Source organism: Zalophus californianus, chromosome X (assembly GCF_009762305.2).
Source record: "Zalophus californianus isolate mZalCal1 chromosome X, mZalCal1.pri.v2, whole genome shotgun sequence".
Lineage (NCBI taxonomy): Eukaryota > Metazoa > Chordata > Mammalia > Carnivora > Otariidae > Zalophus > Zalophus californianus.
In genome coordinates, this window is record NC_045612.1 from 45,235,005 (window position 1) to 45,259,919 (window position 24,915).

The 24,915-nt window shown below is 39.7% G+C and overlaps 1 protein-coding gene across 2 annotated transcripts; it reads right to left on the reverse strand.

Annotated features, from left to right (window-relative positions):
• Positions 1-15,660: 15,660 nt before the first annotated feature.
• Positions 15,661-17,270, reverse strand: BEX3 (brain expressed X-linked 3). 2 transcript variants are annotated; one of them, XM_027608186.1, is made up of 3 exons: positions 17,107-17,270; positions 16,626-16,707; positions 15,661-16,270 (listed from the first exon to the last, which is right to left on the reverse strand). In XM_027608186.1, the coding sequence occupies exon 3, from the start codon at positions 16,242-16,244 to the stop codon at positions 15,906-15,908; it is 339 nt and encodes a 112-aa protein (XP_027463987.1). In that variant the 5' UTR covers positions 16,245-16,270; positions 16,626-16,707; positions 17,107-17,270; the 3' UTR covers positions 15,661-15,905. The 2 variants fall into 2 exon arrangements, with proteins under 2 accessions (XP_027463987.1, XP_027463988.1); XM_027608187.1 differs by having other exon boundaries at positions 15,661-16,226; positions 17,107-17,259.
• Between the last annotated feature and the right edge of the window lie 7,645 nt (positions 17,271-24,915).

Here is a 24,915-nt window from a genome sequence, read left to right on the forward strand (position 1 = left end):
TCAAATGCTCACTAAAATATAGTAATTCTATTGAGACTAAGAAACAACATCCTTGCTAAAGATCAGAAGAATTGGAATGGGAAGGCAGCAAACATTGGCATTGTGAATGATGTACCACATACTGAACTACAACCTCAATGAAGTTTTCTTCTGGAACTCCTCAAAACACTCCCTGAGTATAAGGACCAGGAGGGACATATGCAACATGTAATTTTAATAAATAGATATAAAGTTAGATCATATATAGAGAATAAATAATAATAATATATAGTAAATATACATTACATATTATAATATTCATTACATATTATATATTATTACATTATACATTTATTAATTATATAATATATAAGTATTACATACCATGTGTTATATTATATAATTAATTATGTATAATAAACAATATATATGATATTAAATATATTTTATATATACTATATTATGCATGATATACATATTAGGTGTACATAAATAAATCATCAAGGTGGAAGATAGCTGTGTATGTATGCAGTGAAAATGTGTAAAGCAGTATTATATTTTGTTCATGGAAGCTAAGAGAGTAGATCTTAAAAGTTCTCATCACAAGAAAAAAAATCTGTACCTATGTGTGGTAACCGATGTTAACTAGACTTATTGTGGTGATCATTTTGTAAAATACACAGATACTGAATTATTATGTTGTACACCTGAAACTAACATAATGTTATATGTTAGTTATACCTCCATAAGAAAAAAAGACAATGTACATAAAAAGCAATATAAATCCCCAACAAATACTTAGAAACACACCACACATAAATAAAATGGAAAAAGAATCACATTTAGTCAGTCAAACAAGTCAAAAATATAATGTAGGGGGTGCCTGGCTGGCTCAGTCAGTAGAGCATGTGACTCTTGATGTTGGAGTTGTGAGTTCAAGCCCCAGACTGGGCCTAGAGCTTACTTAAAAAAAAAAAATTTAAGGCGCCTGGGTGGCTCAGTTGGTTAAGTGACTGCCTTCGGCTCAGGTCATGATCCTGGAGTCCCGGGATCGAGTCCCACATCGGGCTCCCTGCTTAGCAGGGAGTCTGCTTCTCCCTCTGACCCTCTTCCCTCTCGTGCTATCTCTCATTCTCTCTCTCTCAAATAAATAAATAAAATCTTTAAAAAAAAATTTAAAAATAAAGACAATAAAAAAAATAAAAAATAATGTAGAATATGGGCCTCATTATGCAAAAGAATACATATCTCAACATGGATTTATAGATATTTACGTGTGATTAAATATAAGTTAGTATATTATATATAGAGAAAAAAGTCTGGAGAATAGGTATGAATAAATCAACAGTGACTATATTTGTATTATGTAGGGGGAGAAGGCGAAGACAGAAAGGAGAGACAGAATAATTTTAATTTCTAATGCACTGTGATATCGCTTGGTATGTCTTAAACAACTAAACCATTAACTGGTGATGTGACAAATACTGAAAGGTGGGGCCGTGCCTAAGGGACACTGGCACACACTGTTAAGCAAAACGAGGACTCACTGAATCTGAAACAGAGAAAGATATTCCCACACAAGGCAACAAACCTGGCACAGGCTACGTGGGCTCTTTATCTCTTGGGAAATAAGCGTTCCAGGCCCAAGGCCCATTCTTATTGTAACTGAGTGGGAGTTGAAAGACTGTGCACATAAGCCTTTCATTCCCAACAGGGAAGAATGTAGCAGGATTACCACCAGTGTGTAGAAAACTCCAGAAAGTTTTGCCTACACAATAAAATCAATATACTACCCTCACTCTCTGACATCACCTCACCCTTTGCCATGTTCCCTAGAAGAGGCTTTTACACTTGCAACTGACTCTGATCACCAGGTGGCATCTTTCTCCATTTTCTATAGGTTATTTTTTTTCCCAATGAAAAGGCATAATTTTTAAAAACCAGACACAAAATGTTTTCCTCAAAGCAGATTATGAAACAATAAGTAGTTGGTGATCAAATTCTCTTTGAAAAATTCATATGTTTATAAAAATATTGAGCAGACATATACATGGTTTCCTGTTCTGCTTATTCCTACATCTCACTAATTTATTAATGTGTATTGGGTTTTTACTTTGTGCCAGGCACTGTCAGTCCAACTCAATATCTGTATCCCACACCTTGTCTCTCTTGATCTCTAGATCTGCATAATTGGAAATGTCCACGGGCAGCAAGATGGGTATTAGCCCTCACCCCATGGGGTGATGAGACTTGACCTCAAATGGACTCCATTCCAAGCAAGTTTAGTCCAACTTTCAGCCTGAGTCCCGGCAACTCAGCATCCAAACAGAAAATCATGTGGTTTAGAGGTGAGAATTTGAACCTTGAAAAACTGTCGCACCTTGTAACCCACACCTCCTTCCTCCTGCATATAGCACTCACAGGCTCCTACTTTCTCCTCAAAGATCTCACTCATAGAAAGTAAAAAACAAGGTCAGTCTTGTTTCTTCTCATGGCAAGAACTACCTACACATTTTACTCTTTCCTTTAGCCCTTTGTTAGGTGAGATTGGTGGGTTTCTGAACTGGTTTTGTGCCTGCCTCATCCCTGAAGGCAAGTCCTTCCCACTAGTATTCTCAGGTAACACGGAGTTTCTGCTTCATGTTAAGACTAATAAAACATAATAAAAAAAAAGGAAGGGAAAATACGTTAAAACAAAACAAACAAACAAAAAAAAAAACCTCCTCTCTCAGTTGGAGGGGCCTAGATCCACAGGAGACAGAAAAGAATAGAGCCAGAGTCTCAAAGACAAGGACTAGGACCCTTGTCCAAACATCTAATTTTCCTGATTTATGAAATAGTTTTCATAGATTTCTCACATCATATTCACTTTCCCTCAGGGTTCCTCTTTTTAAAAAAAAAGACGTTATTTGAGACAGAGAGAGCATGAACAGGGTGGAGGGGCAGAGGAAGAGGAGCAGACTCCCTGCTGAGCTGGGAGCCCTACGAGGGGCTTGATCCCAGGACCCCGGGATCACGACCTGAGCAGAAGACAGATGCTTAACCAACTGAGCCACCCAGGCGCCCCACTCAGGGTTCCACTTAGAGAGCCTGTGAGGAAACAGGATTCTGATGTATTGCTGGAGATACAGCACAATCTCTGGAGAGGGGATTTGATGCTATCTAGTACAAGTACACAGGTATTTAAGGTATACCTACATCCTAGAGTATATGGAGTGATCTCCAGGATACGCTGTTCAGTGAAAAACAAGGTATAGAAAAGTATGTAAAGCTCCTCCTGTCCAATGCAGTAACCACTAGCCATACGTGGCATTTAAACTTAATAAACCAAATTTAAATAATACAATAAATTCAGTTCCTCATTAGCACTCACCATGTTTCATATTGGGCAACACAGATACAGAACATTTTCATTTCTACAGAAATTTCTATTGGACTGCACTGGTGCAGAATATGCCAACTTTTACCTAAGAACAGGGGTAAAAACTAATAGATGTGTTGTATTTGCTTATATTTTTAGACACTGAAAGGATAAATAAAATCTGATTTAAAAAAAATGACTGTCTATAAGGGGACAGAGGAACAGCCCATTTTGGAAGCCAATGATGTATATATTCTCATCAAAATGTAAAATGGGACTTCTGGTTTCTGGTCCAGCATGTGAGAAGTTGGAAGTTAACACACTATTCTAAAAAGTTAAAAAGCTGAATGAATTGGAAAAAAAAAATCAACAACTCGTCTTAGATCCATAAGAGATGTGAGATACTAACTATCAACCTAGAATTCTGTACCCTCTGAAATTACCCTTCAAAAACAGAATAAAGACTTCCTCGGGGGAGGGGGGGGGAAAGAGGGAATTTGCTGCCTTGCAAGAAATGTTAGAAGTTCTTTAAAGACAGGGAAAATGATGTAGGTAGAAAACTCAGATCTACATGAAGCAAAGGAAGAGTGAAGGTAAAATAAAAACTTTTCTTTATTCTTAATTGATCAACAAGTTTGTTCAAAATAATAAGAGCAACACCATCCTTGATTATCTATGCTTATGTATACACTTATGCTTATGTATAAGTAAAATGAATGGCAGCAATAAGACCAGGATGGGAGGGAGAAATTAGGATTATTTCATTATTATGAAATACTTGCATTGCTCATAAAGCTGTATAATGTTATTGGAATGTAGAATTGGATTAATTATAAATATGACAACTTCTAGAACAACCGCTTAACAAAGTTTTTTTTTTTTTTTAAAGTACAATTGAGGGGCACCTGGGTGGCTCAGTTGGTTAAGCGTCTGCCTTTGGCTCAGGTCATGAACCCAGGGACCTGGGCTCCAGCCCCGCATCGGGCTGCCTGCTCAGCCGGGGCCCTGCTTCTCCCTTTCCCTCTGCCCCTCCTCCCTGCTTGTGTTCTTTTCTCTCTCTCAAATAAATAAATAAATAAATAATCTTTTAAAAAATAAAATAAAAAAATAAAAAGTATAATTGAGGGGCGCCTGGGTGGCTCAGTCAGTTGAGTCCAATTCTTGAATTTTGGCTCAGGGTCATGATCTCAGGGTCGTGAGATCGAGCCCTGTGGCTGACTCCACGTGTGCAGAATCTGCTTGAGCTTCTCTCTCCCTCTCCTCCTCCCCCAGCTCACTCTCTCGCTCTCTAAAATAAATAAATAAACAAAATCTTTTTTAAAAAAAGTATAATTGATAGGGGCAGCTGGCTGGCTCAGTCAGTAGAGCTTGTAACTCTTGATCTTGGGGTTGTGAGGTTGAGCCCCACATTGGGTGTAGAGATTACTTTTTTAAAAAATCTTGTAAAAAGCATAACTGATACACTCTAAGAAAGGAGAGAAAATGGAATCGTGTAAAATGCTCAATTAAAAGTACAAAATGCAGGAAAAGGGTAGGAGAAAAATAGAAATAGAAAACAAGGGCAATAAATGGAACACAGTGTCAGCTATAGTAGATGCTATATCAATAATCACTAAATGTACCAATTAAAAGGCAGAGATTATCAGAGTGGACTAAAAAGCAAGACCCAACAATATGCCATCTACAAGAAACCTACTTTACATATAATGACACATATAGATTAAAAGTAAATGGATGGACACCCCTATGTTTATTGCAGAATTATTTACAAAAGCCAAGATATGGAAGCAGCCTCAGTATCCACTGATAGATGAATGGATAAAAAAGTTGTAGTATGTATGTGTGTTTGCGTGTGTGTGTGTGCATGAACGCAATGGAATATTACTCAGACATAAAAAAAAAAAGAATGAAATCTTGCCATCCATGACAACATGGATGGAACTAGAGGATATTATGCTAAGTGAAATGGGTCAGACAGAAAAAGATAAATAACATACGATTTTACTTATGGTTGGAATCCAAAAAACAAAGCAAATATAAAAATAGAAACAGACTCATACACACAGAGAACAAACTGGCATTTGCCACAGAGGAGGAGGGTGGGGGGATGGGCAAAATAGGTGAAGGGGTAAAGAGGTACGAACTTCCAGTTATAAAATAAATAAGTCAGGGGGATGAAAAGTACAGCTAGAGAATATAGTCAATAATATTGTAATAATTCTGTATGGTGACAGATGATAACTATACTTCTTGCAGTGAGCATTTTGTAATGTATATAATGGTCAAATCACTATGTTTTACACCTGAAACCAATATAATATTGGATGTCAACAGTACTTCAATAAAAAAAAAAGTTTTAAGTAAATGGACGGAGAAAGATATACCATACTAACACTAATCAAAAGAAAGCAGGAGTAGTTCTATTATTAGAGTAGACATTAGAGTAAAGAAAGTTATCAGGGATAAAAAACGGCATCATATAATTATATAGGAATCAGTTCTCCAAGAAGACATAATGATTCTTAACATGTATGCACCTAACAGAATACTGTCAAAATATACCAGACAAAAACTGATAAAACTTCAAGGAGAAATAGATAAATCTATTATAGTTGGACACTTCAACGGCCCTCTATCAAAAATTGACAGATCTAGCAGGCAAAAAATTAGTAAAACTATAGTTTAGCTCAATAGCACCATCAATCAACTGAATATAATGGACATCGATAGACTACTTCATCTAACAGCATGGTACCCATTCTTAAACTCACATGTAACATTCACCCAGATAGATCACAGTCTGGGCCATAAAACACACTGAACAAAGTTTAAATGACAGGAATCATACAATGTCTGCTCTCAGACCACAATGGAACTGAACTGGAAATCAATAAGAAGAAAGATAGCTGGAAAATACCACAACACTTGGAGATTAAACAACACATTTCTAAATGACGCATGAGTCAAAGAAAAAATCTCAAGAGAAATTTTGAACTAAACAAAAATTACAACTTACCAAGATTTGTGGGATACAATGAAATCAGTAAATAGAGAGATATTTATAGTAGTGAGTGCATATATTCAAAAGAAAATCTAGTCAATAATCTAAGCTTCTACCTTAGAAAACTAGAGAAAATAGAGCAAATTAAATCTAAAATAAAAGAAATAATAAAATTTAAAGCGGAAATCAATGAAATTAAAAACAAGAAATCAATAGAGAAAATCAATGAAATCAAAAGCTGGTTCTTTGAAAAGACCAATAAAATTGGAGGAGTTAAGATGGTGGAGGAGTAGGGGACCCTAATTTTGTGTGGTCCCTGGAACTCAGCTGGATAGTTATCAAATCATTCTGAACACATACAAAATCAACCGGAGATCTGAGAAAAGAATTGCTGCAATTCTACAAAGAGAAAAATGACCACTTTTTGTAGGAAGTGTGGAAAAGTGAATCTGAGGCAATATATTGGAAGATAAACTGCAGGGGTGGGGGGCGAGCCTCCATAAGCCAGGTACTGGAAAGTATTATAAGCAGCGGAGTGCAAAATTGGAACTTTTAGAAGTCTGCCTGAAAGGTGCTCGGGTGGCAAAGGGGGGCAGAATTCCAGGTGGGACAGTGTGGTCTCAGGATCCCTGGGGTTGCAAAAAGTATGGGGGTACCTGACTGCAGCAGCGTCCCCAAGGCATTTTGGAGCAGGGAAACCAGCTGAAAATAGTGAGTCCAGGTGATGGCTTTCTGCTTGGTGTTGCCATAAACGGTGAACTACTACACAGTTGGGCGACCACTCTCTGAGCAGGGGCCCAGAAAAGAGACAGAACATCGGCAAGAACCCCCTCCCTCCCCAGAGTGCAGGTGCCCACCGCAAGAGTCCATAAAGTTTGGAGACTCGAAACAGGGTCAGGTGCCTGAGATAAAGATGCTCAGTCATAGGCTGGGTGAACGCAGAGTTCGGTCGGAAACCAGGGAGACAAGAGTGATTCACTGCTTTTCTGTGAGGGCTCACTGAAGAGTGGGGGGCAGGAACTTTCAGCTCCTGGGCTAGAGATCGGAGCGCCACCATTTTCATCCCCCCCCCCATTAGTGCTGAAAGCCTTCAGGCACGAAAACAGAGCCCCATAGTGCAATCCGGGAGCCCCATACACTGGCTAGGCCTCCTGGCAATGATGGTGCAACTCCGCCCAGGCAAAGACGCCTGAGAATCGCTCAACAGGCCCCTCCCCCAGAAGACCAGCGGGAACATCACGCTAATACCAAGTTTACCGATCACAGAGAACTGCAAAACTCCAGTTCTTGGGGAAAACACTATATGGCATTTGTGTTTTTTTTCTTATTATTCTGTAGTCTTTCAGTTTTATATTTCTTTTCCCTTTTCAGCTATTTTATCAATTCTTTTTTAGTCTTTTAATTTTCATTTTTACATTTATGTTTTATATATATACTTTTTCATTTTTGGCTTCCTTTCATTGCATTCAATTTTATTTTTGTATATATATGTTTTTCTTTCTTTCCTATTTTGGGATCTAGTTTCTTCTAACAAACAGACCAAAATGCACCCAGGATCTAGTTTATTGTTGTGTTCTGTTCTACTTCTTGTTTGATTTTTCTCTCGTTTCTTTGGTTTCTGTTTTCTTCTGTTTTGTTTTTAATCTTTCAGGTGTTGTTGTTGCTATTTTTTTTTCCAAAGATTTTACTTATTTATTTGACAGAGACACAGCAAGAGAGGGAACACAAGCAGGGGGAGTGGGAGAGGGAGCAGCAGGCTCCGCCCCGCCCCCAGCAGGGAGCCCGATGCGGGGCTCCATCCCAGGACCCTGGGATCATGACCTGAGCCGAAGGCAGACGCTTAATGACTGAGCGACCCAGGCGCCCCTGTTGTTGCTATTTTTTGTATTTTCTCTCTCTCTCTCATCTATTCTTTTCTGGACATACTGACAAGATGGAAAAACTCACCTCAAAAGGAATAACAGGAGGAAGTACTCACTGCCAGGGATTTAATCAATATGGACATAAAGATAAGATGTCAGAACAAGAATTCAAAACAACAATTATAAAGATACTAGCTGGGCTTGAAAAAAGCTTAGAAGACACTGCAGAATCCCTTACTAGAGAAATAAAAGAACTAAAATCTAATCCAGCTGAAATCAAAATGTGTGTGTGTGTGTGTGTGTGTGTGTATGTGTGTGTATATATATATATATATATATAGAGAGAGAGAGAGAGAGAGAGTATACATATACAATGGAATATTTTATTCAGCCATCAAAAAATGAAATCTTACCATTTGCAACAACGTGGATGGAACTAGAGGGTATAATGCTAAGCGAAAGAAGTCAATCAGAGAAAAACAATTATCATATTATTTCATTCATATATAGAATTTCAGAAACAAAACAGGAGATCATAGGGGAAGGGAGGGAAAAATAAGATAAAACCAGAGAGGGTGACAAACCATAAGAGACCCTTAACTAAAGGAAACAAATTGAGGGTTGCTGGAGGGGAGGTGGGTGGGGAGATGGTGTAACTGGGTGATGGGCATTAAGGAGGGCACATGATGTAATGAGCACTGGGTGAAATATCCAACTGATGTATCACTAGACTCTACCTCTGAAACTAATAATATACTATATGTTAATTAATTGAATTTAAATTAAAAAAAGAAAAGACCAATAAAATAAGAAGCCTCTAGCCCAGCTAACTAAGAAAAAAGAAAGAGGACACAAATTATTAATATCAGAGATGAAAAAGGGGACAACACTATAAATCCCATTGACATTAAAAGGATGATAAAAAAATACTATGAACAACTCTGTATTAAGAAATTTGATAACCTAATGAAACAGACTGATTGAAAGACCCAACCTGCCAAAACTCACACAATAAATGGACAATCTGAGTAGGCCTACATATATTAAATAAATTGAATCAATAATTAATAACCTTCGAAAACAGAAAGCACCAGGCCCAGATGGGTTGGCTGGTGAAGTCTACCAAATATTTGAGGAATAAATTATATCAATTTTCTACAAACTCTCAGAAGTTGGAAGCAGAGGGAATATTTCCTAATTCATTCTATGATGCCAGTATTACCCTAATACCAAGACTGCATGAGACATCACAAGAAAAGAAAATCATATACCAATATATCTTATGAACATACATGCAAAAATCTTCAACAAGGGGTGCCTGGGTGGCTCAGTCGTTAAGCATCTGCCTTCGGCTCAGGTCATGATCCCAGGGTCCTGGGATGGAGCCCTGCATCGGGCTCCCTGCTCCGCAGGAAGCCTGCTTCTCCCTCTCCCACTCCCCCTGCTTGTGTTCTCTCTCTCGCTGTCTCTCTCTCTGTCAAATAAGTAAATAAAATCTTTTAAAAAGATCTTCAACAAAATATTAGCAAATCAAATACATCATTAGTAATATATAAAAAGAATTATACACTATGACCAACTGGGATTTCTCCCAGGTATGCAAGGCTGGTTTGAAATTCAGTTAATGTAATCCATCACATCAATAGGCTAAAAAAGAAAAATCACATTATCATATTAATTGAGATGCAGAAAAAGCATTTGACAAACTCCAACACACACTCATGATTAAAACTCTTAGTAAACTCGGAATAAAGGGGAACTACCTAAATGTGGTAAAGAATGTCTACAAAAAACTTACGGGTAACTTTATACTTAATTGTGAAAACGTGAAGCTTTCCCACTAAGATGAAGAACAAGGCAAGGATGTCCCCTTTTACCACTGCTTTTCAACATCTAACTGAAAGTCCTAGCTAATGCAGTAAGACAAGAAAAGGAAATAAAAGGTATACGGATTAGGAAGGAAGAACTAAAACTGTCTTTGCTCACAGATGACATGATCCTCTACGTAGAAAATCTCGAAGAATCAACAAAAATCTCCTGGAACCAACAAACCATTATAGCAATGTTGCAAAATACAAAGTAAACATACAAAATTCAATAGCCTTCCCATGTGCCAGCAAAGAACAAGTGGAATTTGAAATTAAAAACACAATTTTATATATATATATATATATATATATATATATATATTAGCAACCCCCAAAAGGAAATACGTAGATATAAATCTAATGAAATATGTACAAGGTCTCTATGAGGAAAACTACAAAACTCTGATAAATGACCAAAGAACTAAATAAATCGAGAGATATCCCATGTCCATGACTAGGAAGGCTCGATACTGTCAAGATGTCAGTTCTTCCCAACTTGATCTATAGATTCAATGCAACCTTGATCAAAATCTCAGGAGGTAATTTTGTGGAAACCAACAAACTGATTCTAAGGTTAAATGGAGAGGCAAAGATGCAGAATAGCTGATATCATACTTAAGGAGAAGAACAAAGTTGTAGGACAGACATTACCAGACTTTAAGGCTTATGATAAAGCTATAGTAATCAAGACAGTGTATATTAATGAAAGTATAGTTAAAGAGATCGATGGAACAGAATAGAGAGCCCAGAAATAGACCCAACATAAATATATTCTCATTGGGAGCCCAGTGTGGGGCTTGATCCCCGGACTCTGGAATCATGACCTAAGCCAAAGGCAGACGTTTAACGAACTGAGCCACCCAGGAGCCCCTGATGATAACTTTTTAGATTCGACACCAAAAGCATGATCCATGAAGAAACAATTGACAAGCTGGATATCATTAAAATGAAAATCTTCTTCTCTAAAAAAGACAACCTCAAAAGAATGAGAAGACAAGCCACAGAGTTGGAGAAAAGTTTTGTAGAAGACACATCTAATAAAGGACTGTTAATCCAAAACACAAAAAGAACCCTTAAAATTTAACAATAAGAAAACAAGCAACCCAGTCAAAAAATGGGCCAAAGACCTTAACAAACACCTCACCCAAGAAGATATACAGATTGAAAGTAAGCATGTGAAAAGATGCTCCACATCATATATCATCAAAGAAATGCAAATTAAGACAAGATACCCCTACACACCTATTAGAATGACCAAAATCCAGAACACTGACAACACCAAATGATGCCAAGGATATAGGGCAATACGAATTCTCATTTATTGGCAGTAAGAATAAAAAATAGTATGGCCACTTTCAAAGACAGTTTGGCAGTTTCTTATAAAACTAAACATCCTCTTACCATGCAATCCAACAATCATGCTCCCCGGCATGTACTCAAAGGAGTTGAAAAGTTATGCCCTCACAAAAATCTGCACACGAATGTTTATAGCAGTTTCATTTATACTTATCAAAATCTGGAAGCATCCAAGATGTCCCTTACTAAATGAATTGACAAGTAAACTGTGATACATCCAGACAATGGAATATTATCAGTGATAACAAGAAATGAAACATCAAGCTATTAAGACACGAAGGAACCATAACTGCATGTTATTAGGTGAAAGAAGCCAATCTTTAAAAGCTATATACTGTATGATTCCAACTATATGACATTTTGAAAAAGGCAAAACATGGCGACAGTAAAAAGATCAGTGATTGGGTGCCTGAGTGGCTCAGTTGGTTAGGCGACTGCCTTCGGCTCAGGTCATGATCCTGGAATCCCGGGATCGAGTCCCGCATCGGGATCCCTGCTGAGCAGGGAGTCTGCTTCTCCCTCTGACCCTCCCCCCTCTCATGTACTCTCTCTATCTCATTATCTCTCTCAAATAAATAAGTAAATAAATAAAATATTAAAAAAAAAAGATCAGTGATTGCCAGGGGTTTGAAAGGGGAGAGGGATGAATTGGTGAAGCACAGAGGATTTTTAGGGCAATGAAAGTACTCTGTATAATACTATAACGGTAGATACATTTTTCCAAACCCATAAAATGCACAACACCAAGAATGAACCACAATAAACCATAAACTATGGACTTTGGGTGATAATGATGTGTTAAAATAGATTGATCAATTAAAACAAATGTAGCAGTTTGATAATGGGAGAGGCTATGCATGTGCAGAGCATGGCATACATGGGAAATCTCTATACTTTCCACTCAATTTTGTTTTGTGCCTAAAACTGCTTTAAAAAATAACGTCTATTTAAAAGTTACAGATATATATATATATACATAGTTATATAGTCATGTAATTATATATATATATATATATATATATATATATATATATAATAAGTATTTACAGGCTACATGCATTGAAAAGGTCAAGAAACAATGGCTAACCAAGTAGCAATGCGCACCTCCAGTACCCTGACTGAATCCTCTAAAATCACGTCCCACTCAAAGGAACCAGGCTTCCTTAGAGAAATGGCTGATTCCAGGTCTGGGGTAGGAATTCTATCATGATTTATGGATCAAACTATCCTGCCAGAAAGCATATTATAAAGACTCAGAAACCAATCTGAAGAAACTTCACTGGCCAAACACAGAACATTTTGAACATCAAAATGATTAATGACCACAATGGATTAAAGTGTCTGCCTTTGGCTCATGTCATGGTCCCAGGGTCCTGGGACCAAGCCCACATCGAGCCCCACATCAGACTCCCTGCTCGACAAGAAGCCTGCTTCTCCCTCTCCCTCTGCTTGTGTTCCCTCTCTTGCTGTGTCTCTGTCAAATAAATAAAATCTTTAAAAAAAAGAAATAATAATGCTTAGCTTATTTAATAACATAATTATTATATACTTGTTAATAAGAGATTCGTGATAATGCATTAATTTAATATGATATTTTGAAAAATAAAAAGTACTAGTTTATAGATATATATTGATTGTTTAATGCAATCTGATTTTGGAAATATATTTTGGAAAGGTATATTCATTGTATTATCAAATAAGCAAGGTAATTTAGATCACACTGTAAAATGCTGTAATCACTGCTAGTGTTTCTCTATGCCTATGTTGTCATAACTCAGATGCATCAGAATCACCTGAGGAACTGTCAAAACAGTAGTTACTGATCAGGTGATTCAAGAGGTGATAATAGGGGTTGAAAGTGGGAAGAGCACCCAAGTGTCAGCATTTTTAACATTTTCCCTAGGTAATTATGATGCAAGTAAGAGGTCTGTGTTTACATAAATGCTGGCATATAAAAGGTTTTTAAAAGAAATTACAGATCTTGGGGGTGCCTAGGTGGCTCAGTCAGTTCAGTGACCAACTCTTGGTTTCAGCTCAGGTCATGATCTCATGGTCATGAGATCAAGCCCTGCATCAGGTTCCATGCTAAGTGTGGAGTCTGCCTGAGATTCTCTCCCTCCCCTTCTGCCTCTCCTCCTAGCTTGTTCTCTCCAAAATAAATAAATAAAATCTTTTTTAAAAAAGAAGAAATTAAAGATTTTGGGTTAGAGACTTTTCTTGCCATTTCCTCTGGAAAGTAAAAGTAATACTTTCCAAGTAGTTATTTGCCTTAGTATACTTAAGGACAGTCAATTAGGAACAATATGAAGGTGGGCTCCTAACTCCATTATAGTAACCAATCAAAATGAATAATTAAGTATCTGCTACGTCAGGCACTATACACTAGAAACTGAGCTCCAAGATGATTAAGACAAAATTAAGTCATAAGAAGGGCATGCACTCATAAAAATTTTAATGCCAAATTTTTTTATGTTATTAATCACCATACATCATTAGTTTTTGATGTAGCGTTCCATGATTCCTTTGCGTGTTAACACCCAGTGCTCCATGCAGTACGTGCCCTCTTTAATACCCATCACCAGGCTAACCCATCCTCCCTCCTCCCTCCCCTCTAGAACCCTGTTTGTTTCTCAAGAGTCCATAGTCTCTCATGGTTCGTCTCCCCGACTCCCCCCCATTTTTCCCTTCCTGCTATCTTTTTTTTTTTTTAACATATAATATAGTTTTTAAGAACTTACAAAGCAATTTCATGTTTCAGGTGTGGAAGGAATAAAAATGGGAGTGTTTCAGCTTTAAAATGTGTCCCCCTAATGTAATTTGGATATCTTCTAGGTAGGTCTGTTCAACTGGTTGGGTAAGCCTGCCCAGACTCTCTTTTGAGAAAATGCCCCCAAAGGCTAAAAACACAGGCAAAACAAAGCTTTCAGCCTGTGTGTGTTTGGGAGGTTTGAAGTAGTGTAATTCTAGACACACCATGGTGAGACATCTAGATATATCTCCTGAGCTAGGCCCCAGTGCATTGAAGTCTGAATTCTCTGAAGAGGAGCACAAAAATACCAAAAAAGGGCTATTTTGTTAGAACCAACAAAAGACCAAGAACCACGGGAGTGGTACTCACTTGGATAAATATTTTTAAAGGGGGGAGAAAGACATTCTCCAGATATAGGAGTCAAAGGAGCAGGGTTTAGCTCACCAGGGACTCAAGAGAAATCAGTGGGTTTTTGTTACCTTGAGGACTCACATCAGCAATGAAAACAGAATCAGAACCCAGAAGAAGGTTAAGTATGCCTAACTGACATGGTACTAGATCAGGGGAGAAGTACTGCAAATATCAGAGAAATGACAAGGTGGAAGCCAACTATTTTTGCCCTTTGGACAAAATGTGAGCATAGGTGAAAACTCCCTTTAGTACTTCCCAAGTACCTGATGGAGTTGCAGAGTAGGCAGCCCAACAGTTCCATACCTCATCTATTCCACTCAGCTGCCCTGTAAGGCAAGCATTATTCCCCACTTCACAGAAAGGAAAATTGACTTTTTTAAAAAGATTTTTTATTTATTTATTTGACAGAGAGAGACACAGCGAGAGAGAGAACACAAGCAGGGGGAGTGGGAGAGGGAGAAGCAGGCTTCCCGCCGAGCAGGGAGCCCGATGCAGCGCTCGATCCCAGGACCCTGGGATGGACCTGAGCCGAAGGAAGACGCTTAACGACTGAACCACCCCAGTACTCCAAGAAAATTGACTTTTAAAAGGAATGTATCTAGGGGCGCCCGGGTAGCTTAGTCGGTTAAGCGTCTGCCTTCAACTCAGGTCATGATCCCAGGTTTCTGGGATGGAGTCCAGCATCGGGTCAGGAGCCTACTTCTCCCTCTCCCTCTGCTGCTCCCCCTGCTTGTTCTCTCTCTCTGTAAAAATAAAATCTTTAAAAAACAAAATAAAAATAAATAAAATGAATGTATCTGTAATAAAGGGTTTATTCTTCCACTTAAAACTGGAAAGTTCTTAAAGTTCACTCTTAAAGTTTGTTGAACCAGTATTATATACCTGTACTATATTCGGACTCCTTGAAAAATTGTTTTTGCTTCTAGAACTCCAGATAATAAGAGGGAAAAAGTCACATATTATCCAACTACAGAGAAATGGTACCGAATTAACACCTGAGACATCTTATTTCTGATTTGGGGGGGTCATATAATATATACATATGCTTTTAAATGAGACAATAAATGTATAGATTGCTTTTTAATTGCTTTATTAACTTTACACTTTTTCATGCAACTGGGTGACTCTACTGTTGACAGAAACTTAGACTGGGTGCCAAGGCAATCTTCAATTGGAATCTGGTAACACAGAACCCACCTGACACATGGAAATTACATAAGGTTCACAGCAAACGAATCAGTAAAGGTGTATCAGGAAAATGCAAGGAAAAAAAAACAGTGTTGAATCACAGTATTAATCTCATGGAAAATGGCAGGAGTCAAGGCATAAGGCAAAATTCGTCATGATGGTCATGGTGATTAGAGAGCTCCCCCATCAGGATACGCAGACAATTCCTCAACTGCAGCTCCCTAAGTTTTCTCCTGATTTCTCTCATCTCCTCCATGAACATTTCCATATCATCTCCATCTCCACCCATCCCATCATTGACCTGCCTATTGGGTATGGCCCATCGGAAATTTGGAGCAAGTCGGCGAGCCTGTCCTCGTCTATTATTTCCTGCAGGTTGGTGGCCTTCTCCCCCTCCCAAAGGGCGGTCTTCCTCTCCATTCTGCATGGGCTGCTCCATTTCTTCGTTTTCCTGGTGGATATTTGCCATGAGATTTTTTTTTCCTGGTTGTTTTTCTTTGAACACAAGTAAGACAAAGGCAAGGAGAGAGACTGAATGCTTGGTGCACTGATCAGCAGGATTCAGAGCTCTGCTATCTAAGGTTTTGTAAATTTTATTTTTTTTCCCACCTTAGGAGCTTCAGGCGTCCTCTAGGGGGCCTCCGAATCGAGCCCCTCCCTCCAGCTCTCTCCTTTTCCCTCCCTCCCCTGAAGCCCACCATTTTTCCTTTCCCAGGATTCTTTCCCCGAGCTCCGCAGGCACCAAAATGGAGGACTAGGGGGCAGGGGAATGGGGTGGATGAGGTTGATGGGAGGGGGGGGTCTCAAACTGGGCTCTGCACCCGCCCCCCCCACTATCCCCCGCACAGACCTGGGCCTATCCTTGCTGTCTCCTCCTCCCGATTCTCGCCGTGAGTGCGCCGCCACGACACTTGACACCTACACCCGCAAACCTGCAGAGGGCCGGCGTGGAGGGAGCGGAGACTGTTGCGAAGCGCTTGACGCCGACCGGCCACCACCTGGTCCCTTCCGGGTCCCGGGCCCCCCTGGCCGCCCCCATCTGCATTCCCGCCCTCACCCCTAGCCGCCCCCCCCATCCTGCCCCGGAGGTTCACCATTTTCCTGTAGGAACTTGGGGGTGACTTCCAGTCGCTCTTAGTTGCCCCCGCCAACGGCCGCCCCAGCACCCCCACCCCAGGGGGCCACTACTGATGTGCCCAAGAATGCTGGGTGTGGAGAAAGCTGGCCGGGAGCCGCTGCGCCGATCCCCTGCGCAGATCCCCTGCGCCGGCCTCCGGGGTAGGCCGACAGCTGCCTACCTGGCCTCGGCGCGCGGGCCCCAGAGCCCTTACCTGCTCCGCTTTCCTCGGGCCCGATGCCAGCCCGCCCGGCGCAGGACCGCGGGGAGCCGGTACCCAGACGGGAGTGACGACTGCACCGAAGGCTGCGTCGCTCTGCAGCTCCAGGTCACGTGAGGGCCCCGCGTCACCAACGCGCTCGCCCCCCAACTCCCGCGGCTTGTGCGGCGGGAGTGCCCGCCTCCACCCCTTGCCTCACGCACAAGCGCACGCAACCCCCTCCTCCTGTTTCTGCGCTGAGCCCCAGCGCGCACCGCCCTGTCACTCAGCTTGGTCCTCTCCAATTTGAGGGCCGACTAGTGCCTCACCTCCCTGCGGCTGGAGTTTACCCTTTTCTGGTTACCCGGGAGGGTCTGCAACACTCTCCACCCCTCCCACTCCCGCCCTGGGCCTTGAGTTTGGCCTGTTCTGCTTTCTCTCCCCTTCTCGCTGGCCGCACCCCCTCTTTCCCCCACCCACCCTCAAGTACACCGCCACCATTGCCACTGCGTCCCCTGAATTCAGATCCCCAGGAAATCTAGAATGAGGGCTGGGGTGGGGTGGGAGCAGCGGACTTGTCAGAAAGAGGCCAGGAGACAGTGAATTCTTCCAAAGAATTTCTCTTTTATTTCCTTTTTTTTTTTTTTTAAATCAGCATGCCTCAAAAAATTAACAATTGCGAGATTTCACTTTTGAAAGAAACGCTTCATCTTGCGGGATGAAAAAGCCTCATTTACTCATTATATTCACCTGTATAACACAGAAAATATTTTCTGAGTTCCACACAACATTAACATCCCTTTTGAAACATACTAGCTTGTTTCAAATTTCTATTTTGAAAAAAGAGGCATCTTTATGTACGCAGTTGCTATTTTCAAAACGATCTGTAAAGTAAATCTTTAGGGAGAAGTCCAGTTGTCAGATATTGGCCATTTAATGTAAATTTGTGATGTTTTTGATACCATAGTCTTTGGAGAAAAGGAGCCTTTTTTACTCCCTGCTTCCCTTTACAAACTTTCCAAACCACCCCTACAAATATCTTCTTAGAATGATCGGAAGTATACAATATACAGAAGTTAGTTCCACAGCCATCTGCCTTTTGATGTAAATGAGAAAAATATTAGAAATAAGCAGGGGGTTATGATCTCACTGATAATGTGGAATTTAAGAAACAAGACAGAGGATCATAGGGGAAGAGAGGGATAAATGAAACAAGATGAAACCAGAGAGGGAGACAAACCATAAGAGACTGTTAATCTTAGGAATCCCTTGAAACTGAGGGTTGCTGGAGGGGAGGAGGATGGGGGAATGTGGTAACTGGGTGATGGACATTGGGGAGGGTATGTGTTGTAAGGAGCACTGCGTCTTATATAAGAATCACAGACCTATACCCCTCAAACAAATAATACATTATATGTTAATTAATTGAATTTAAATAAAAAAAATAAGCAGGGGGTATATGAAGCAACTAAACTTGAGACCGAAATCCACGTTGAGTGAATTGAGTAATTGTTCCTTTCTCCACCTTGAAGTAACTTAACAAATTTTATCACAGAGAACAGATGTCTTTAGGAAAGTGGCATTTAATATAAAAAATACTTACTAGATGTTGGTTGTGATAAAGGAACCAAAAGTGTTATATGTGCTGAGACAAGACAGGCCAGACAAATGTTTACTGCCTTTGGTTTTGGTTCCAAACTCCTGTGTAATCTCTGACCCTGTTAAACTAGCTGGGACATTGAATAAAGGAAGAATATATGCCTAGTGCATACATAGTTTGAGGTTTTTATGCTTCGGAGGTATTTTGATATATAGCTTGTGAAAAAAACAATTCAACCAAGTAAATTTGAAGATTTAATTGGCTTGTTAAATGATCCATGAATCAGGAAGCATCCCATCTAGCAAGTAGAGGGGTGCTCTAATGGGCTACAGAAAAGGAAAGGTTTTTAAGGGCAGGACAAGGAAGTCATAAACAGAAAAAAAAAAAAAAGGATTATTTCACCTGAAGTCACCTTCATTTGGGGACAAATGGGTCTTAGTATATGAATTTCTTGATTTTACTTTGGAGGAATGAAGAGGGCCCATGTGACAGATTACCTTATTGGTGCTGACCAGAAAATTCCTGACTGACTGGGTAAAGGTTACATTCCTAGGGGGTCAAAACTGCAGTTAGATTAGGTATTAACTCTTGGTTTACTACTGACTTGGGGCCTTAACCTAAGTGATGCCCTTTGGGGCCTGCGGTTCTCTTTTTAACAAGTTTCAAAAGCTCAAATTACATAATCACACCCAAAATTGTCTTTTAAAGGAATAGTGATTCCTGGATTCTGTTTCACAGTTCACAACTCTTCATACAGATCTATTAATGACATTGGCTGAAAGGATGCTGATTGAAAGCATGAGCTGTGGTATCAGACATGTCTGGGTTTAAATCATACCTGCTACTTATTTGAAATGTAACTTTGCATCAATTACTTATCAAGGTCTTTGTGCTTCCTCTGTGAAACGGGTTTTGTTAGAAGTAAATTACACATATCAAGTACTTACCATAGAACCCAATAAATCTTCAGTAAAAGTTGACTCTTTTTTTACCATTATTAGGTGGTTTCTAACAAGATTTGAAGAGTAAGCAGATCATAATTCTTTCCTTAGCTACATCCACTTGTCTTTCGGGTGGGGGAATGGGTTAGCCTGGTGATGGGTATTAAAGAGGGCACGTATTGAATGGAGCACTGGATGTTACACGCGAACAATGAATCATGGAACACTACATCAAAAACTAATGATGTAATGTATGGTGATTAACATAATATAATAAAAAAAAGAAAAGAAAATCCATGAGGGCCCAAAACATATCGCTTTATTCTACTTTGCATACCCAACGACTTATAAAGTTCCTTGTACAAAGTGGGTGATTAGTGAATATTTGTTGACTGAATGCATCCACTACTGAGGTTAACTAGTTGCTTTTCATTCAGGGGACTGTATTTAGAGCAATACAAAAAACTTTTATGAAAATTAGTTATTACCTAGAAAGAATCCCTTGAAAGTAGGAAACCACTATGATGTAACTATTGAATATAAAGTTTAGCAAGAGGATTTTTATTTTTCACAGTGGCTAAATGCTTTGCTGTTGTCTTTTTGACCCATCTTGAGTAAGTCTTTTGTTTGACACTACCAAATTTTCTTGGATAAAAATATACATTTGTATATTTTTCCAGATCAGATATTATGCTATATAGGTGGTTGGTTGTAATGAAGTGATGTTTTAAAGATAGGTGAAAAATGTCCTGGAAATGATGTTATCTTTACTAACATGTTTTGAGTTGTTGATTGAGATCTTTTCTTGACCTTGGAGTTGTCTGAGGAGTTGGAGACAGGTAGCAACCTGTTGAGAACAAAATTTAAAATTTCCCAAGGCTGAGTTAGAAAGACAAAAGAATCTTAGTTTGGGACTCATGTGCCCCCAAGGACAGAGAGAGAATGAAGTAGTTTGGTGGCTCTTACCCCAAAATGATAGAAGGATAGCGTAGTACTGGGAAAGAAGAGTCTAGGTTCACATTTTAGGAAGTGCAGTGTTTGTGGAAAGAACCTATCCCCTCTCTGTATCTCCTGTAATTATGGTAGATGGTGGCACTTGATTGGTTCCCTTCCCCAAAGCCAAGAGAGTGGGATCCCAAAAGAATTGTACATCAAGTTTAGGGATATCTACAAGGTGGTAAGATTTCCTTCTTATTCCTCTGCTGGATATCTGCTTTACCACTGGGATTTTGAGCTACCTATAAGCTACAGAATCCTGGAAAGAACATTTTAAAGAGATGATGTGGTGGTATGGCCAGGTGGAAAAGGGCTAGGATTGAACCCCTACTTAAGTTCTCAATTCTGGAGAGGCATGAGAAATAAATCATACCATGCCTATAGGCACTGGAGTTGGAACTGGGGAGGGGATTTACTGAGATATAGGCTTACCATAAACCATTAGAGTAGGGCAAAGAGACCTGTGAATCACAGGAATGCCTTGTGAGGGTCATCAACTAGGAGTGACATGCAAGATATGGCCCAGTTTTCCAAGGTGCTAGCAAAACCTAAGGGAGGTTCTTGCATGTGAGTCCTTATCAGCAGGCTCTATAGAAATTAAACGAGCTTCAGTGGTGATTAATCACATAGGGACAGCAGTCTTACACTAGGTAGTCTGATAAAGAATTGTTTTTGTGTCCCCATCCTCCAAACTCTCAAACCATCGGAGTAAACACAATGAAGGAGGGTATGATGGTTAATTTTCTATGTCAACTAAGCCACAGGATGCCAATATATCTGGTTAAACATTATTTATGGGTGTGTCTGTGAGGGTGTTCTAGAAGAGGTTAGTATTTGAACTGGTGAACTGAGTAAAGCAGATGGCCCTCTGCAACGTGGGTGAGCATCATCTAATCCTGAATAGAACAGAGAGGCAGAGGAAGATTGAATTTGCTCTCTGTCTGAATGCTTGAGCTGTGGCATTGATCTTCTTCTGCCCTTGGTATTCCTGGTTCTCAGGACTTCTAACTCAGACTGGCATCTATACATCAGTTCTCCAGATCTCAGGCCTTTGAACTATACCATTGGCTTCCCTGGCTGTCCAGCTTGCAGACAGCACACTGTGGGACTTCACAGCCTCCATAATTGTGGGAGTCAAGACCTTATAATCAATCAATCAATCGATCTCTATATCTATAGATATAAATGTAGATAGATAGATATAGAAGATTTTGATATAGATCTCCCAGAGGGATGAGGAGTATTCTAAATTACAACTGAGATTTGCATTTTAAAATACTTATAACCAAATTTTTAACAGTCAAACAGAGACTACTTTAATAAGCAAAAGTGACTAAAAAGTTGGGGAACAGGATTGAGATGTAGTTAAAGAAGCCCATTGCCCAGTAGAAAGAGGGGGAGGGGCTTGACAGAAAGAGCACTATTGAGACAGCTACTGGGGAAAAAAACCTGTTGTGTAATTTTGCCTTAACTAGTTATCCCTTAATCGAACCATGGAGATGTCAGATTAGTATCCCATCAGAAGAAGCTTATTGCTGAAATCTTTTTGCATGTTGCCATGACATAGCTCACATGTATTTGGCTGGAAATGCACCCAGTTGGATTGTAGTTATTATCCTCTTTTTCTCTCATTATCCCCTCCTGTGTGAATTCCAGGCTTGGGAGATGGTGGTCTGAGACCTGGTAGGCTCTGTGGGTGTGGGTATCTCTGTTCCAGCCTAGAGTAGTTCTCTGTGTGTCTTCTTGAGGCTTCATTGCTGCAATCTTACTATAGTTCTCTCTTTTTCTCTAAATTTAAGCACTTATTAACAAATTGAAACGAAGTATTAAGAATATAGGAAATTATGCCTACTCTAACTTCCCTATAAGTTACGGCCATTATAACTGTGATGCCAATAACTTTGAAGAATGGAGAATGGACCCAGTGAAATTTTAAGTGTGTTTCTATAAGAATTTGGAACATTTGGGAGATAATATGTTTCATTCAAGAGATCTAGTCTGAAATAATAACATAGCTATAACGCTAAGATGTCTGAATGTGAAAGCAACAAATATTCAGCACCTCATTATCTATTAGAGAGCTTTTCTTTATTTCAGGGGCTGCAGATGATAGATATCTTGAGACACCAGAGACCCATGGCCACTCACTCCTGTTGTTTAAGACTCTGGTGGAAAAGAAGTTCTGTCCTGTATAGTTTCCTAAAGTGATTAATTGAGCTGGACTATGTATGGGCCAAGAGAATTCCCTTGACCCTTCTAGCTTCAGATTTTAGCTAGTACCATTCCTACCTTCCCGTAGACTTTGGGATGAACTTAGAGGAATATCAGGAAACTTACGTATCAGTGTTCATGAGATGACTTTACCTTGCCTTACTGTTGCTAGTCCCATGTAAATTCCACTGATAATACAATTTTAGCACCTAGCAAGGTCCTAGTGCCCAGTAGACCCTTTGGTTCAAGGATTGCGACTCACATGGTCACAGGTAACATATATGTGAGTGAAGCCAGCTAAGCAGGAATCTGGTTAAACTGGAGAGCACATGCTCTATCAATATGGGACAGCTTCTGCTTACCTCTTGCCAATTATTGTTAGGCAGTTCAGGCCCAAGGTTGCCAAATATTCCTTCTCTTTTTCAAGAGATATCAGAAATACAAAAATGTATGTGATTCCCCCCTGCAAAATGAACTGCTAAGTTAAAACTCTGCATTTGTTTTCTCACCTTTTCTCACACTTGCCCAATTCCATTTGACTGACTTGATAACACATTGGCTTCATGACTATTGTGTGCCTGTGGCTAGCACCTGCAGCATAACATGTAGCTCTTCCAAGTTTCTACTGATAGGTAACAACTCTCCCAAAATTCACTGGTGTAAACTACAACTGATATCTATGCTCACAGATTCTGTGAGTCAGAAATTCACAAAGTACATATCAGGGACTACTCTTCTCTGCTTCAGGACGTCTGCAGCCTCAGCTACGATGGCTTGGCTGAGGGTACCTGGAAAGGCTGTAGATGACTCAAACAGCTGGATCCTGAAACAACTGAGACTGAGATGGCTTAGGGACTGGTTCATTTGGGACTATCAACCAAAGTTCCCGTATGTAGCCTGTCCAACATGGCCATCTCAGGGCTTTTAAAGCAAATCTTCCCTGTAAACAAGGTGGAAGCTATATGGCCTTTTATGATCAAACCTTGGAAGTCACATAGAATCAAATTCTATACTCCACTGGTCAAAATAATCGTAAGTCCTCTACTAAGATTCAAGGGGAAGGACTATAGATTCCAACTTTTGATGGAAGGAGTGCCAAATAATTGGTAGCCATGTTTTAAAACCATCACACACCTTACTGGTATGTGCCTCTTACAATCCCTTTTTTACCCTCCAGCTAGGCAAGGCAGTCAATATGTTAAGTGACACTTGTTTGATTACAATTATTAAGTACAAAATAATTTTTGAGTAGGGCCTAAAATGGAATTTCCACAGCCTTGTTCCACCCGTATTTTTCCTACCTTAAGGATTTCTAAGAAATTAATTTTTTTTTTATTTATTTGTCAAAGAGAGAGAGAGAGCACATAAGCAAAGGAAGCGGCAGGCAGAGCGAGAAGCAGGCTCCCTGCCAAGCAAGGAGCCCAATGCGGGACTCCATCCCAGGACCCTGGGATCATGACCTGAGCCAAAGGCAGACACTTAACCAACTGAGCCACCCAGGCATCCCCTAAGAAATTAATTTTTACTAGAAAAAAGTTTAGGATGTTTGTCTACAATTATCCACCTGTGTACTGATTGGGTACTGATTTGCAAAGTCATCAGGAAGGATAGGAAATAGAACAAAATAAACTGAGGCCAAAATAATGGATTAGTAGGCTTATAGAACATTAGATTTTATAGTCATGTTTTCTATGCCTTTGCCTAATTTTGGATTTACAGAGTATGATTTATATTACAGAGTATGATTTGGATATACAGAGTATGATACTGTTAGTATCACTAGGAGTCCTAAGCTTTCACAGATCATGTATTGTTAAAACTAGAACAATCTTGGGGTGCCTGGGTGGTTCAGTCAGTTAAGTGTCTGCTTTCAGCTCAGGTCATGATCCCGGGGTCCTGGGATCTAGCCCCTGCATCAGGACTCCCTGCTCAGCAGGGAATCTGCTTCTCCCTCTCCCTCTGCTCTCTCTCTCACTCTGCTCTCTATCTCAAATAATTAAATAAAATCTTTAAAAAAAAACTACAACAACCTTAGAATTATTTTCATTCAAGAGGCTATTTTAGAAATTGGGAAAC

Excerpts from the sequence above, each read along its gene's own strand:
- BEX3 (XM_027608186.1), bottom strand. The coding sequence starts at position 16,244 with ATGGCAAATATCCACCAGGAAAACGAAGAAATGGAGCAGCCCATGCAG.